Raw genomic sequence first — 12743 nt, forward strand, 5'->3', positions numbered from 1 at the left:
TAGTTAAGACTTAGTGCCTTGTACTGTGATAAGTTCTTCATGTATATTATCTCATTTAATTCTCCCACCAACCTGGTATGTTAGTACTATTACTACTCTCTACCTCACAGATGAAAACAGTAAGGTTACAGAGGTTAGATAATTTGCCTAAGGTCACCTACCTAACAGACACAGCCACTCTGAATCTCTTCTCTGCATTCCAGACTTGTTTATCCAACTCCCAGCTTGATATCTCTTGATCTCCCATCTCCAAAACCTGTCTCCAACATAGTCTTCTCCAGTATAATTACTAGCAATTCAATTCTCCCAGTTGTTTAAGTCAAAAACCTAAATAAGAGTCAACTTTGACTCCTCCCTCTCTTGTGCTAATATCCCAAACCCCATCCATTAGCAAATTCCATTGCCTCTACTTTCAAATATATTCAGAATTCAACTTCTTCTCTCCAACTTTACTGCTACCATACAGTCTGAGCCACCATCGACTCTCTCTGGATTACTGCAATATCCTCCTAACTTAATTTTCATCAGTTTTACACTTACATAGCTTTAAATAGCTATAAAATAAAAAATAACAGTTCTCTGGCCTGTCCATACCACCACTGAATCCTAATCCCCAAAGGGATTACAGAACCATTTTTAACTCTTTTAGCTCTTTCTTTTATTTACCATTTTAGCTTTCGCTAACATACTTACTACACTGTTATTTCCAACTTTCTACTGACTTTCTAGTGTCAAGCCTGAGGATTCAGCACTCTTAAGTTACTTCCCTTCTACTACTGTTACAAGAGAATGTTGGGTAAAGATGAAGATTCAGGAGAAACAAATCAAGATTCAGCATTTACAAAGGACACCATCAGCAGAACAAAAAAGGCATCCTACAGTATGGAAGAATATATTTGTAAATGACATATCCAACAAGGGGTTAACATCCAAAATATATAAAGAACTCAGATGCCTCAACACCCAAAAAGCAAATAACCCGATTACCAAATTGGCAGAGGATATGAACAGACACTTCTCCAAAGAAGAAATTCAGATGGCCAACAGGTACATGAAAAGATGATCCACATTGGTAATTATCAGGGAAATGCAAATTAAAACCACAATGAGATTATCATCTCACACCATTTAGGATGGCCAACACAGAAAAGACTAGGAACAACAAATGCTGGCAAGGATGTGGAGAAAGGGGAACCCTCCTACACTGCTGGTGGGAATGTAAATTAGTTCAACCATTGTAGAAAGAAGTAGGGAGGTTCCTCAAAAAACTCAAAATAGAAATACCATTTGACCCAGAAATTCCACTCCTAGGAATTTACCCTAAGAATGTAGGATCCCAGTTTCAAAAAAGATATATGCACCCCTATGTTTATCGCAGCACTATTTACAATAGTCATGAAATGTAAGCAACCTAAGTGTCTATCAGTAGATGAATGGATAAAGAAGATGTGATACACACACACAATGGAATATTATTCAGCCATAAGAAGAAAACAAATCCTACCATTTGCAACAACATGGATGGAGCTAGAGGGTATTGTACTCAGTGAAATAAGCCAGGTGGAGAAAGACAAGTACCAAATGATTTCACTCATTTGTGGAGTATAAGAACAGAGCAAAAACTGAAGGAACAAAACAGCAGCAGACTCACAGAACCCAAGAATGGACTAACAGTTACCAAAGGGAAAGGGAGTGGGGAGGATGGGTGGAAAGGGAGAGAGAAAGAGAATAAGGGGCATTACAATTAGCACACACAAAGTAGTGGGGGGGCACAGGGAAGGCAGTGTAGCACAGAGAAGACAAGTAGTGACTCTATAGCATCTTAGTACGTTGATGGACAGTGACTGTAGTGGGGTATGTGGTGGGCACCTGATAATGGGGGGAATCTAGTAACCACAATGTTGCTCATGTGATTGTATATTGATGATACCAAAATAAAAATAAATAAATAAATGATTGAAAGGAAAAAAAACAAGATTCAGCATTTACACTATTACAACTAATTATAATCACTACTAGGCCAAGTAGTGTATTATGATTACACAATATTTTTGTTTTGCCTGATTTTTCATTTGCTTAATTATTAGATGCCTCCCAAAGACTCTAAAAGAATTATAAAATTCTTCTGAATACATATTTCCACCCTGTCAAACATATCTGGAAAGTTATATATTCTTTCCTCAAACCCCCATGCCCAAATCTCTCCTGGAGTTCTTGATCCTTCCACTCCAGTTTGGACTGCTTATTTTCTAAGACTGTTGCCCAGAAGTCACCCAGGGACTTGCTATCATCTTTTTACCCTTTTCTTCCTAGATCTTATGCCTCCCTTTTTATTATTTTTACTTTGTTGCTTTGTTAAGCTCCTTGTTTTAATGGGACACATCCTCCAATAGCTTCATAAGAAAGGACACATATAGGCAAAATTTTCAAAAACCAGCATGTCTGAAAATGTCTTTCTTCTATCCTCATATTTTACTTGTAGTTTGGCTGAATATAGAATGCTAAGTAGGAAATAATTTTCTCTTAGAAAGCAATGTTCCATTGGTCTAGCTTCCAGAGCTGGCGTTGAGAAGTTTGTTATCACTTTATTTTTCAGTTCTTTGTATGGGACCTGTTCCACCCCCACCATCCTCACAAGACCCCATGGAAGTGCTTCAAATCTTATTTTTATTACCCATATTCTAACATATTCATAATATGTTCTGGGGTGGGCCTTTTTTCATTCGTTGTGCTGCGCACTTAGTAGGCCCTTTCAATCTGGAAGTTCATGACCTTCAGTTTTAGAAAATGTTCTTGTTTTAGCAAAAACAGACATCCTGGATTGATCCTTTAATTTTCTTACCTTTTGTCTCTTATTTTCCATCTTCGATTTTTCCCTGTTAAAGGATAACTTCCTCAACTTTATCTCCTGAATCTTCTACTCAAATGATTTTACTTATCATACATTTAAATTTCCAAGAACTTTGATATTTCTCTACTAGGAAATTATAATTATAAAGTTTTTTTGGTGGTTATTTTTTAAAGCTTTCCTCTTTTACTTGAGACTATTCAATTTCTCCAAATCCACCAATTCCCTGGAAGGTGGTAGGGTGAGGGTGGGATGGGAGTGATTGCTGCCTGCCAAAGAGCTAAGTGATGGAAGAGGACTAGAAGACTCAAGAGCCTCATCATTCAGGATTGCAGGCTATCCCTTCTCCCTTTTCTCACTATGGCATTTCTTCCCTGTTTGTGTCATGTTAAACACTTACCCAGTAGGAAGCATTTCTGGTTTAATTTTTCTCCAAAAATAAAAATAATCTTATTGGTGTGGGTAAGAATTAACTAATTAATGGCAATAAATGGGTAATTACAGGCCCAGTTATCCCCTTAAAAGACTTTCAATAGTCCTCCTGTTTTCAGCCCAAGCCTGACACCAACCTTCAGTTCCTGAGCTTCTGTAGGTTTCTGTGATGCAAACTAGCTTGCTTCTAATTGGGACCCACTTCTACAGATACTGTTCTATTTGCACTGGAAATACAAAAGTGAACAAAAGCCCTCAGAGAGCTCATCCTATACTGGAAGCTACAAACAATAAATAAACAAAGAAATGAGTAAGATATTTTCAGAAATGGCAAGCGCTGTGAAGAAAAAGCACAGTAAGTGAGTAAATAGTGATATGGGGGTCCAGTTTAGATAAGCCAGTCACCAAAGGCCTCTTTGAGGAGGGGATATCTTAGCAGAAGTATGTCATATGATTGTATAAACCATAACAATGTATCTTTAAAACCTGATCACTTAAAAATTATTCAACATTAATTCAATATGATTTCTAACCACTGATCTAGTCCATTCCCTTCAGTTAACAAAACCAAAGCCCAGAAGTCAAATACTTGTCCAAGAGAACACAATTCTGGGATAGAGACATTACAGGAAAAGGGAAAAGTAAGCACAAAGACTCTAAAGTGGGAAAGAGGTTGGCATATTTGAGAAACAAAAGGCAATAAGGGTGGTTAGAATGATATAAGATAAAAGAAGAGTGATCAGAAATAAGGTCAGAGAGGCAGGTAGGTCAAATCACTTAAAGCTTTGTACATCAAAGCTTGGATTTTATTTGAAAGGTGACAAAAGTCATTGCAGAAAATTCAGCAGAGGGGTAAGTATGATTTACCGTTTTAAAGTTCAATCTGCCTATTGTAGGGCAAGAAGGGAATCTGGGAGATTAATTAAGTGGGTTGGGCTAGGATGGTAGCTGTGGAAGTAGTAAGAAATAGTCAGGCTCAGCACATATTTTAAAGATAATGCTGAACCAGTAGATGGTTTGAAACAGGGTGTGAATGAAAGGTATTAAGGATGACTTTAAGGTTCTTGTCCCTAAATAATATATGAATGGTGGCACCATTTGCTGAGATCGAGAGGTCTAGAAAGGAAAATAATGGGATAGGGTATGAAAATGATCAACAATAGTCCATAATAGGTACTCAATAAATGGTAGCCATTGTTTATATTAAAAATCATCTTCTATTATATCTCAATAACAAAAATAATTTTTAAAAGAATCATCTTCTGAGGGGAACCCTCCCACACCGCTGGTGGGAATGTAAATTAGTTCAACCACTGTGGAAAGCAGTATGGAGGTTCCTCAAAAAACTCAAAATAGAAATATCATTTGACCCGGGAATTCCACTCCTAGGAATTTACCCTAAGAATACAGCAGCCCAGTTTGAAAAAGACAGATGCACCCCTATGTTTATCACAGCACTATTTACAATAGCCAAGAAATGGAAGCAACCTAAGTGTCCATCAGTAGATGAATGAATAAAGAAGATGTGATACATACACACAATGGAATATTATTCAGCCATAAGAAGAAAACAAATCCTACCATTTGCAACAACATGGATGGAACTAGAGGGTATTATGCTCAGTGAAACAAGCCAGGTGGAAAAAGACAAGTACCAAATGATTTCACTCATCTGTGGAGTATAAGAACAAAGCAAAAACTGAAGGAACAAAACAGCAGCAGACTCACAGAATCCAAGAATGGACTAACAGTTACCAAAGGGAAAGGGACTGGGGAGGATGGGTGGGAAGGGAGGGATAAGGAGGAAAAAGGGGCATTACGATTAGCCCACATAATGCAGCAGGGGGAGTGGGGAGGGACACGGGAAAGGCAGTATATACAGAGAAGACAAGTAATGATTCTACAGCATCTTACTACACTGATGGACAGTGACTGTAATGCAGTATGTCGGGGGGACTTGATAATAGGGGGAGTCTGGTAACGATAATGTTGTTTAAGTAATTGTACATTAATGATACCAAAATTAAAAAAAAAAATCTTCTGGCATTGTACTGCTTCATTACCCATAAACAATGACATAAATATTACTGAAGCTTATTCCATATTTTATTCTACAAAATTTTTCTGCTTTTATGAAATTAGAATTTAGACACAGTCCTAAGTCATCAGGCCTTCTACCTTAGCATGAAGAAGAGAAAGAAAATATTAAGAACCCCTTATCAATATGCCAGTGTTATCAAATTTACTTGGTAGGCCAAAGAAGGGGTCACTTCTCCTAGGCCAAGCCACAGAACTGAGGCTTAATGTTCAATCTAATTGCAGGTTCAGCCTATCCCAAGAGTGGAATTTTAAACCAATCAGTTTGGACCTTCCTAGTGACATAATCTGCATAAAACCCCTTGCTCCTCTAAGGGAGGGTGACCTGACTTGAAACAATCTCTAATCTCTTTTTTGCAAGTAACTTTTTCCCCCACCTTCCTATCTATAAAAACCTCCCATTTTGAACAGTCCTCAGAGCATTTCTCTGCTTGCTAGATGGGATGCTGCGCGATACATGAATTGTCTAATAAAACCAACCAGATCTTCCAACTTTCTGAATTTTGTTTTTTAACAGCTTTGAGGGCTATATTGAGACTCTTTCACCTAGTTAATGGGTGAAAAGGATTACAATGATAAAATCAGAAAGACCCACCTTTTTAAATGCTTCTCATTTATTCTGGAATAGACACATACACACCAGTTTGAAAACTTGATCACTTAAAATATTTTTTAATGAATTAAAAATTAATTTAATGTGATTCTAACCACTGATCTGGCCCATTTCCCTCCTTTAATAAAAGGAGTAACTAAAGCCCAGAGGTAAAATAACTGGCCCAAGAGAACACAATTAGGAAATCATGAGTTGTATTAAGTGCCTACGAGGAATAGCAGAAGATACAGCTGGAAAAACAGATCAGACCTTTACTGTCATTCTAAAAGATTTCCAACTCAGTTCTGAAATTAAGGGAAGCCACAAAAGATTTTTAAGAAGTAAGCTATACAATTAGAACTGTATGTCATTAAAACTGAAAAGGGGAACCAAGAGATAAATAAAATAAGTCACACCAGGCAAAGTGAAGGCTGAACTGAAAGACGTAGAAGGGAAGAAACAGACGCAAAAGTATTTGAAGATTTAGGTTCAAGAGCTTAGCTTCTAATTAAAAGCAAGGAACAACCAAAGATGACTGGAATTTTCAGAATGGGTAACTGGAAAGTTACCTTAATAACTGAGATTGGAAAAATATCCTGCCATATCTCATAGCATTAGCTGATACTAATCTGTTCTTTAGATATATATAGTTTGCTTCTGAAGGAGACTATATGGGAGACAACAGCCCTCTACTTTTATTGTATTCAGCTAGCACAGGACTGGACTGAGTCGGTCCAAATAAATATTTGGTGAATTGAAGGCATATTCTCCATTTTAATAAAATGGTCATCATATTGTTGTGAATGGATTCTGAAGAGGAGCTAAAACTAATTCAGAATGTGGCCTAAAAACAGTAAGCATGTAAATGTGAACAAGACATCTAAAAGAAATACTGAATTTCTCATGGCATGAAGAATAACAAAGAAGTATGAGAACAAATCTTGGTCCAGGTCCTCAGAAAGGCCATTGGGGAGTAGAAGTAAGCAGGGCATGGAATTGGGTTACAGATTTTGAGCATAAGAATTCCTGGCAAAAACATCCTTATTCACAAGAGGTCTGAACAATCAGTTCCTGCACACAACAAAGTACTTTATTGTTCCTTTTTTTAACTGATAACTTAGAGCAACTGATGATAAAACAACCAATCTTAACTGTTTCAATGTAATTAAAAAATTACATACACACAAACAATATATACACACCTACTGCGTCTGTGACTTACCAGGCCTTCTTTTCCTCCTAACTAGAAATCTTAGGAGGGAGAAAGGTAAAAGGAAAAAGAAGAAGTAGGGAGTTTAGGGTCAAGGAAAAGAAACAAAACTGCAAAAGTTGAGCTCACCCACTCCTGCTGGGCACAGAACAGCTGTGCCAGCAGAGGACAAAGGCATGCTTGGAATTGGATGTGTTGACCATCTGGCAAGTCATGCAGATAGCCTTCTTTCCCAAGCAGATTTACCGATCACTAATGCAGTGACTTTTCAACTTTTTCTTTGTTTTTAGGCATGAGACACTTTCTTCAAAACTCTTATACAGAAGTTCAATGTAGAACAGATAAGTGGAGCTCTTGCCTGGGTGAAGCAGAGGGTAAACCAAAGCCTTGTCTGTTCATCAATCACCCTCCTGGGGTCAGCCCTTGAGTATTGTTTGTGAAAACCCTAGAGTTCCAGGAGATGAATTTTTTCCTAAATCTAATAATCTCAATTTGAGGGAAAATTGTGGTTCATACTTTAGCCTCATTTCTGCATCTATAAAAGAGAGCTTATAGTACTTAAAGCTTGAAAACAGACTAAGAGTCATACTAACAATTAATAACAAAAATTTTTTAATTATAAAAAATATAAAGTATTAATAGTAAATTTCTAAGAACTAGAAAAGCATCTAGAAAATAAAAATTCTAATAATTTTGAGACTGGAACATAGTCACGATTAGTTTAATATTTAAGGCACACTAGGGAAATATAATAGATATTTCTACTGCTGTAGTACTACTCTTGATAACAAAAGCCAAGAGGACTCTGCTTGTTCTAGGCCATTAATAGGATAATTTCCTTTTGTTGTATTCAAAATATACAATAAAAGTGAAGATACAAAAACATTAAAGATATAAACAATTAGAAGTTTCTTCTTAAAAGAAACTTCCAGATTTTTAGCTGCAATGTATGTGAGACAGATAGCTTATGCAAAACAAATAAAGTTACCATCAGAGTGCAAACCTTCCACAGTTAACAGTAATTACAATAATTTTCATGTATTACATACTTACTGTGAATTATAACAGATCCATAGGCTTTATTGCATTATCTCATTTGTTGACTTATTGAGAAGATCAAGATACAGTTAACACTACCTTTATAAATAGGAAACTTAGCTGAGAGTAAAAAATTTTACTTTTTGTATGTTAAAAGGGAGGGGTGTCATTCCTGAGCAACGAGACCAAAAAGAGATAGTTCTCCTTGATCTACTTTCTTACCTAAGAAGAGGAATGGTATCACTGGTCTCATTGCACCACCACATTTCTAGACTGGTACAAGTATATGTTTAACAAAACAAGAGCAAATGTCTGGGTGGACTCTAGCCCAGTACTGTCCAGTACAATAATCACTAGCTTCATGTGGCAATTTAAATCAAATCAAATAAAAATTCAGTTCCTTGTTCCTACTAGTCACATTTCAATGCTCATTAGCCAAGTGTGGCTATTGGACAGCACAGATTAAGAACATTTCCATCACTTCAGAAAGTTCTATTCAACAGCATTACTCTAACAGAAAACAGTAGTACCCTCAACAAATGTTTGGTAAGTGAATGAATAATAAAAGAAAAACAGACTTCAATGGGCCATTTAAAGAACTACCCACAGGAAAAGAAATTAGTAGTAATACCTAACATTTACTGGGCATCTAATACAGCCAGGTACTATCGTAGGTACTTTATGTGCATTAGTTTGATTAATCCTCAATAGCAACTCTATGACATATTTACCTTCATTTTATAGATGGGAAAACTAAAAGTGGGAGAGGTTAAAGAACTTTCTCAAGATCTAGGATTTGAATACAGGCAGCTTGATCTAGAATCTAGAGCCTTCATTTTTAATCATTATACTATATTATACTACTTCTATTATGTAACAACTATATTTAAAATTTTTGCTGTGGTGAAATAAAACTTATTTAAGTCAATCTGCCCATGCATTCACCAGTCAAGTTCAGAGTGAAGAGAGTAAGAAAAGAAGTGATGAAATAAAAAAGAATGGCAGGAAATATACTAAATGTTAATAATAGTTTGATTCCCTGGGAGCTGAAATTAAGGTCAATTTTTATATTCTTGTTTTTGCTAATCCTATTTTCTAAATGTTCCACAGTAATGATATATCACTTCTGTAATAATAACAAAAATGATAAAAATACTATTTTTTAAGCAAGATGAAAATATGATCAGCTTAAAAGTTCCTAAGCAGAATATCAAATCAAGACTCACCCATCTTACTCTCAAATACTGTAGAGGCCACCAATCTCCCTAACACTAAACCATTCTACATTTGCCATCAGTTATCCTCTGTCATTCTAGTCATTGCTCAGAATCCAATACAAACAGCACAAAATATAATCTTCTTGGCTTTATGCAATATATTTATAAATAATTTGGCCCAATTCTATCTTTCTACATTTATCAACTGATGCTATCCTGTCAAACCCCTCAGTTCTTCTAGGAGAGGCATGGTGAAAGCGCCTCAGAGACAGACCTTGGCCAACACATAATCTCTTGGCATCAGTTCCTTCAAGGGAAAATAGTTGTGAAGATTAAATCTTTAAATAGGTAAAGTACAGAGCATACAATAAGCCTACAACAGATGGTGGTTTTCTCATTATTGTTATTATTAGCCAAATGGATTTTTATTCACTGAATCCTCAAAAAGTTTTACACTTTTACCTCTGTGCATTATTACTATGAGCTCCTTTCTGAGTTCCTTCTTTATCTCTAAAATCCTATTAAAATTGAGTTTCAATTCAAGTCAATCTCCTCCAAGAGAGTTTCTCTGACTCTGCCAAGTAATATCATAATTCACTCCTTTGAACTTCCATAACATTTAGAGTTTATTCCTCTGAAGTGGTGGTGTCCCAGCTGAGTTTATTAGTTCTCTTTTCATGTATGTAAGTCCTAGATCCCCAATTAGAGTATAAATTCTTTGCTAGCAGACATTCCATTTAAATATACCTTTATACCTTTCTTTCTGATGTCTGACACAGAAACAGGCTCAAAAAAATTTGTTAATCTGATTTGTGGACTGGGAAGATAAATCATCATATTAAAAATACTGGCTGAACATTTTTGTAGTATACTAGAAAGCCAATTATTCTATAGAAAGATAGAAACTTTGAAGTAAGCGGTATAATCTAATTCCATAATTTACTACCACTGACTGAAAATGTAAGTCACACTTACACTGTATGATTTTCTGTAGTCCAATATAAGTATTAACAATAAGTGACTTTAAGTAAATAGCAGCCTTAACTTTTGAAAGTGTCTTATACTTAAACTCTACTTAAATATATATTGACTTAAATTATCTTACTTGGTTTCATTTGGAAATACACTAATCAATAAAAACTCAAGATGAGTGAGAAAGATTCAGATACTGAGTATAAGAAAGTGAATGATTATATAACCTTATTATATATAAAAATAATTATTTAAAAAGGTAAACTATGTCTCCTCAAGCGAATGCTAAAAGTTAGGGGTAGATAGCCTGGGGGCATGATTTTACTTTATTCCATTCACTGATTTAATTATGATTCCTCATAAAGTGATTAAGAAAATTAATTGCATAGACTAAAATCTTTTCTCTTTGATAGATTACTAATTCAGCAAGAGGAAACAACTGTCCTAATGAGTTGCTAATAAGAGTAAAGCAATGAGAGACAGAAAGAAGTTGCTTTATTACATGCAGTTAATTATCAGAAAATTAAGTCACAATAGGTAGAAAACACCTACAGCACAGCTAAACCCCAGCAGATAAATTCAGCATTAAATTCTAAATTCCTTTTTAGCTGTTAATGCTATTTTAACAGGCCTCCAATAATGTTTCAGCTTTCTCACTGATTCTGAAGGAAAGAAAAGCCATTACCTGAGGATGTTGGGATGGGACAATCTATTCATGAGCTGCACTTCTTTCAGCATGTTTGCCCGGTTACTGCTCAGCGTGTTCATCTTAAGAGCCATCACCTGACCAGAAGCTCGGTGGCGCACCTAGAAAACAAAACAGAACAAGAAAATGGACTCAATCTAATTCCATAATTTACTACCACTGACCAAACATGTAAGTCATACTTAAGATATATGATTTCTCTCTAGTCCAATATAAATATTAGCAATAAATGACTCTAAGTCAGCCAGTATTTTTATCACGATGATCTTCTTCCCAGCCCTCCAATCAAGGGCATCAACTAAATATGAGGTCCAAGTCTCCACATGTAGAACATGATGTTTTAGAGCCAGTTTAGGTAAAATAGACATGGTAGGGGATGTTTGTCTGTAAATTCTGATTATGTTAGGGTCTCACTTCCACTAATGAAGATGGCACATTCCATTCAAGACCAGAATTGCTTCACATGGAGCTGCCCAGAGAAACATTGTTACTTACAACCTCAAGAAACCATGTCTTTTTTTCAATGCCTTAGTAAAAAAATGGGGAAATTTATTAGGCTGGTTCTTTATGGCCAACATGGCCAAGTCTTAGGACACTAATAGGAACAAGTCCCTTTTGTGGAATTTTGAGTGTGCACAGAAAAGACATATGCATAAGACTTATATAACACCTAATAAACTATAAAACTGTCTTTATAGGACACTAAAGACATATCCTTAAAAATCTCTCCCAAGCACCATAAAACGTACATTGATAAGAAAAAAAGCATTGCATGTTAAATATAGAAAGAAGTCAGCGAACCTTTTAGAGCTAGTACTGTAGTAACTCAACCCAAATTACCTTACAATTATTAAAACACATTCAAGTCAGATACAAAAGACACAGGCCATACAACCCACACTACTACCCATCCATATGACAGAGGAATGTCTACTGCTAAAACATTCATCCTAAACTATACTTATCGTAGTAAGCATTTAGTAACACATTACATAATTATCAAGTTACTATGTTGTACATCTGAAACCAATATAATATTGTTTATCAACTATATTCTAATAAAAAATAAAACCTTCATCCTCCATAGCATTCAATCTATTTTACATATAAAAATACTATTTTATAATTTCAATGCACACTCCACAGGTTTCAAAAACCATCATACTTTATTTGCAAGAAAATTAACTGTTTTCACTCTCTAAATGTGGTCTCAGTAGGAACAAAGTGAGACTACCAGAAAAAACATTTTGTCTTATCCAAAAGAAGCTCAAGCATTCACTGAGATGTGTGTTTCCTACTGAGAAATTATGAATGAGGCAGTAGAAAAATTATCAAGTACCAAGAACCTCATCATCTTCTGGTTAAGAAAAAAAAATTCAGTTCAGATCTTGAACAATGGGGACTTGCTGTGCAAAAATGTCATTATCCTGTGGACTTTAAAAGTATTATTTCAGTATTTATACTTGATCAAGTGGAAATTCCAACAGAAAACATGACAAGCTACTCAACTCCTCAATCTCCAGAAATTCCTTGAAATGACAATAGGTTAGCATATCTACTAATACAGGACAAACATCACAGCTTATTTTAGAATTCAAACAGTGTTTCAGAGTTGCCAGACAGAAGAAGGG

General features: G+C 35.6%; 1 protein-coding gene across 3 annotated transcripts in view; it reads right to left on the minus strand.

Annotated features, from left to right (window-relative positions):
• TESK2 (testis associated actin remodelling kinase 2) overlaps positions 1-12743 on the minus strand; it is a 138530-nt gene that overhangs the window by 60049 nt on the left and 65738 nt on the right. For all 3 annotated transcript variants that reach the window (XM_037021760.2, XM_073233830.1, XM_073233831.1), the window contains exon 3: positions 11092-11213. In XM_037021760.2, coding sequence (XP_036877655.2) covers positions 11092-11213 — 122 coding nt within the window. The remainder of the gene's footprint in view (positions 1-11091; positions 11214-12743) is intronic.

This window comes from Manis javanica, chromosome 4, assembly GCF_040802235.1.
Source record: "Manis javanica isolate MJ-LG chromosome 4, MJ_LKY, whole genome shotgun sequence".
Taxonomy (NCBI): Eukaryota; Metazoa; Chordata; class Mammalia; order Pholidota; family Manidae; genus Manis; species Manis javanica.